General features: G+C 42.9%; 1 protein-coding gene across 1 annotated transcript; it reads right to left on the bottom strand.

The window, feature by feature from the left end:
- Positions 1 to 437: 437 nt before the first annotated feature.
- Positions 438 to 4,217, bottom strand: LOC131803588 (uncharacterized). Its single transcript, XM_059124976.1, has 2 exons — positions 644 to 4,217; positions 438 to 584 (listed from the first exon to the last, which is right to left on the bottom strand). Exon 1 carries the CDS (start codon positions 4,117 to 4,119, stop codon positions 2,983 to 2,985), a length of 1,137 nt encoding a protein of 378 aa, XP_058980959.1. The 5' UTR covers positions 4,120 to 4,217; the 3' UTR covers positions 438 to 584; positions 644 to 2,982.
- Between the last annotated feature and the right edge of the window lie 513 nt (positions 4,218 to 4,730).

Consider the following 4,730-nt stretch of genomic DNA (forward strand, 5'->3'; position numbering starts at 1 on the left):
ACAAATCCCCCTGCCCCCTTCATTTTTACCCAAAATGATTACGCTTGCAACTAGAAGGCTTCATTGGTGAATGTCCTTGGCATGAAAATCTCCCAGTTTGCGCCAAATGCGTTCTTTGAAGAAGGTCGGTGGTAATTTCGCACTGTATCCTAGATCAAAATTTCTCTGCTTAAAGTTACGACGAAACACTTTTTGACTTTCATCATAAAATACTTGTTTGGTCCGGAGGTTCAATGCACTTTCGCTTCTTTGAAACTTATTGTTCATAATGTTCCTAGTCATTTTATACATGATTGCTAGCCAGTCATTCCTATTAAAATAAACAGTTCTGTTCTTAAGCATTTGCAACTGCCGAAAAATGGCATATATCGATGCTTTTGTCGTCACATGTTGCCCGAACGTTAAGAAGTAAAGGCCAGAAATTAAATCTATGAATTTAATATAAGGTTTCGTTTATTCCACGGCGTGACAACAAGGGATCGTCATGAGCTTACCTTAGAACGTCCAAGGGCATGCGCCGAGGAATCCACACCTTCAACGCTAGGTCTTCATGGACCTTCTCACCCGTAGCATGATCCATCGTCCTATAGAAATAACCATCAATAATCTTCAAATCTGGTATTGTGTCTAAAGTTCTACTTACCTTCTTTATAAGTTGATTGTACCCATTCGATTTAAAGTGATCAGAATAGAGACCAACAAACAACCAGCATTTACTTCTAAAAGAGAGTGATCATCGAAATTTATTACGCTGGGTTTATTGATTTTTTTTCGACGTAGGGACGATTGGAAACTCTTCACCCTCCGCATCCTTCTGCACCAATACTCTACCTATCCCCGTTCTATATGCATCACAGTGTGTTTGCGCCAATGCGGGGAAAGATGCAAAGCTCAAATCAATATATAAATAAAAACACAATAGGGGGGTTTTAGTTTTAATAATAATGGCAATGGCCGTATTTATTAATAATAATAAATAATAGTTGGTAAGACAGATTACCTGATTTGCACAATAGCGGGGGAGCGCGACTTCGTATCGAGAGATAGAAGAGACGAGTGTAAAACCAACGATCAAAACATGAAGGAAGGTGGAGGCTTTGGCGCCATTCGCCACTCGTTGAAATCTGTTTACATTTACGTTGACAGATCTAAACGAGGTTAATCATTTACAAATTAATTATGCGTTAACCCATTGTTAACGTTACAAAACAATAATTACCAATCTAAATTAAACATGCCGCCCACCTTGAAACATATTGAGATGTTGTATCTAAAATACAATAATAAATACATTTTTTCAACTTTTTTTCCAATTTAATTTTAATTTAATTCAATTTTTTTTTTCTTTATTTCTCAATTCATATCATTTTTTTTTTTTAAAACATTGTGTAACATTATGTTACATATGCCCGACAATACCCACCCAAATATGGTGTAGTGGGCTATCGGCAACCCTGGCGTCGCTTGCACCCGATGAGTTACGACCCTGGCATAAACTTCCGGCCCGAGTACCAAGGCCACCCGACCAGGCCTATTAAAATCGGGATCTGCCAAAGGAAGACCTAAAAATGAGTCACGAATGCGCTCGGGGATTACCGCTGTAGGCGTAAGCGCATGGTCCAAATTGGTTACCACAGCCACAATTGAAATGGACTGACTCCGGTCATAGATCGAACTAACGGTCAGCCGACATATTTGGCTACCTTCGATTCTAGAAGTAGAGAGTCGAAGATTATGCGCCAAAGAGGAACATATCTGACTCTGCCTACTACACGGGTCCAAAACCGCCCTCACAATTATGGGTCGATCGGACGACATAATTTTGACTATCAAAGTCGGGGATAGGCAGATACCTGTTTGGAGGGACAACAAGCCGACCAATCCTATCTGCGAGGGGGGAGCGTTCTCAGACGGACGACTATAGGGACTGTTACGTGACCAATACCTATACTCGGTCCGCGGACGACGCTGACGATTATTAGTGGGTTTAACCACGGTCTTCGTGTCGTCATGAAGGAGGGTGTCGTGTTCTTCATTGCATACGGCACATTTTCTTTTGCTTCGGCAGTCCCTAGCTTGGTGGGATTTAGATAAACACCGTATGTAGTCATTGTATTTTAGGACAATGCGACGTCGCATGTCAACATTCATAACCCGGAAGTCACTACATCTATCCAGCGGGTGCATGCGATCACAAAGTCGACATTTATGTGAGGCCGCAGATTAAACTTTATGGGTTTCGGACCTTAAATTTTTTTTCCCACTCCTCCAAATGAGGTGTGGCAACCGGAGCCGCAGATGGACCCGAAGATCCGGACTCGGTTTGTAATGTATCATTTTTGGGGGGTGAATCAAGAACCGGAGCCGCAGATGAATCCGTTGCTATGGATTTGGACTCGGTTTGCATCTGTTCAGCGAGGGCCGCAGATGAATCCGCTTTATCGGATTCGGACCCACGTTCTGATATTTTTACAGCCGCGATCGGCTCAATAAGGGCTGCTTCCACTGCAGCTGACGACATTCCAGCTTGGGGATCGGTGGTCCGAGGTTCATTGTATTCAATACCGTCATCAACATTCAAAAGTTCTTCTTCCGAATAGATTTTCACCGACAAACTATATAATGAGAAGAGAACAATATTATTCGTTTGCGGGAGTGTGGTCGGTCAAGACGACCAACTTTGTAATGGGCCGTCTTACAACGCCGTTTTCCGTTCGAACGTCCGCGACTCTAACATGACCGTCGGTGCCCGGAAAAACATTTTCTATACGCCCTAATATCCACGACGTTGGGGGAAGCTGATCATGACGAACAAAGAGTTCTACACAAACAAGAAAAAGCTTCCAAAATCTCTTTAAATGTCGACGGAAAGAAAGCAAAGTGACATTTAACGGGGCGCATTTCCATTTCAGTACTAATCGGAGCCAGATTACGAATAGACCATTCCGATTTAGTTTTACCTAGCCAACTAGGACCGTTCCACTACAGGGGGGAGGCGGACAATTCTATCGGAGACAATCCTCGACTTCCTAAATCAGCGGGGTTATCTTCGGATTTAACATGGTACCAATTATGATTGCCAACATTTTCTACAAAAGTCGTCCAAGTAGAGGGGGTTCTCTTCAACCAGGCAAGAACTATAGTCGAATCTGTCAAACAATAAATTTGATTAAATTGCAGATCTATTTCCCGCACAATAGTTTTCAATAGGTCTGATGCTAAAACTGCTCCACAAAGTTCCAAGCGAGGAAGCGAAATTGATTTCAAAGGGGCGACTTTCGTTTTGCACGATAGCAAATTAACGAAGATTTTTCCATCGGGGGACTCGACACGTATATATACTACCCCCGCGTATGCCTTTTCCGAGGCATCGGAAAAGACATGAAGCTCAACAGAAAATCCTGGAACATATTGAACCCATCTAGGTATCCTAATCGAGTTAACATGCTGATATGTTTCGACAAAACTTCTCCATTCAGCCTCAGTAGCTGCCAGAAGTTGATCATCCCAACCAATGTTGTCCAGCCAAATCTTCTGCATTATCATTTTCGCCCTAACAATCACAGGGGCCAACCAACCGACAGGGTCAAACAATTTCGCGATTGCCGAAAGAACTTCCCTTTTAGTGAAGTGTTTATTGACAATAGGACTCACTTCGAAGAAGAAACAATCTAAACGCGCATTCCACCTAATACCCAGGGGTTTAGAACTACTAGCTTCTACAAACGATAAAAGCTGAGCATCTACCAAATGCTCAGGGGGGAAGCGATCCAAAATAGCTCTATTATTCGCTGTCCATTTTCGCAGCTCGAACTTTGCCGACGATAGTGCCCTAATCAACTGGTCCCTAGCTGCCAACGCAGTCTCGATGTCGTGAGCTCCTGCCAAAACGTCATCAACGTACATACATTTTCGCAATATATGCGCCGCGAGGGGAAACTCTGACTCAGTATCATCGGCCAGTTGAAGAAGCGTTCTAATCGCTAAATATGGTGCACAATTTACACCGAACGTCACTGTCTGTAGTTCGTAGTCTAGGACCTGTTTTGTTGTTGAATTCCGACACAAAATTCTCTGAAGGGGCGAATGCTTTGAATCTACACGAACTTGCCTATACATTTGAGTAATGTCCGAGTTAAACACGAATTTGAAGATACGCCAACGGAGGATCAAAAGAACTAAATCTTGTTGTAACGTTGGACCTACGCGCAATATGTCGTTAAGACTCTGCCCATTCGAAGTTTTATTTGAGGCATTAAACACTACTCTAAGTTTCGTGGTTTGTTTTGCTAGGTTTATGACGGGGTGATGTGGTAGATAACACGAAAGGACACCCATAGAAGTATTTGCGGGCACCGGCCTCATGTGGTCAAGTTCCAAATATTTCGATAATACCTTGTCGTAAACTAGTTTTAATTCGGGCTTTTTCAATAAAGAACTCTCATTCCGATAATATTGTTTGAGGACGTTCGCGCGAGACTCTCCCAAATACCCGATAGCGCTAATCTCAGATTTAAGTGGCAGCGTAACTATATACCTACCCTCTGAGTCCCTACGAGTAGTCCGGGCGTAATTCTCCTCACAAAAACGGTCCGATGGAGATAATATTTTGCGTTTAGGAGGCTCTTCGATTTCTTAAAATCGCAAAAGGGTCTGTTGGATTTTGTCTTCCTCTGCTACATCGACAGTAGTGGCAAATGTTCAAACTTGTGTGGCTGGGATAGGACCCG

The sequence above is a fragment of the Musca domestica genome, unplaced genomic scaffold (assembly GCF_030504385.1).
Source record: "Musca domestica strain aabys unplaced genomic scaffold, Musca_domestica.polishedcontigs.V.1.1 10, whole genome shotgun sequence".
NCBI classification, from domain to species: Eukaryota; Metazoa; Arthropoda; class Insecta; order Diptera; family Muscidae; genus Musca; species Musca domestica.

What these genes read in the sequence shown, in the direction of transcription:
- LOC131803588 (XM_059124976.1), bottom strand. Translation starts at nt 4,119, where the DNA reads ATGTATAGGCAAGTTCGTGTAGATTCAAAGCATTCGCCCCTTCAGAGA.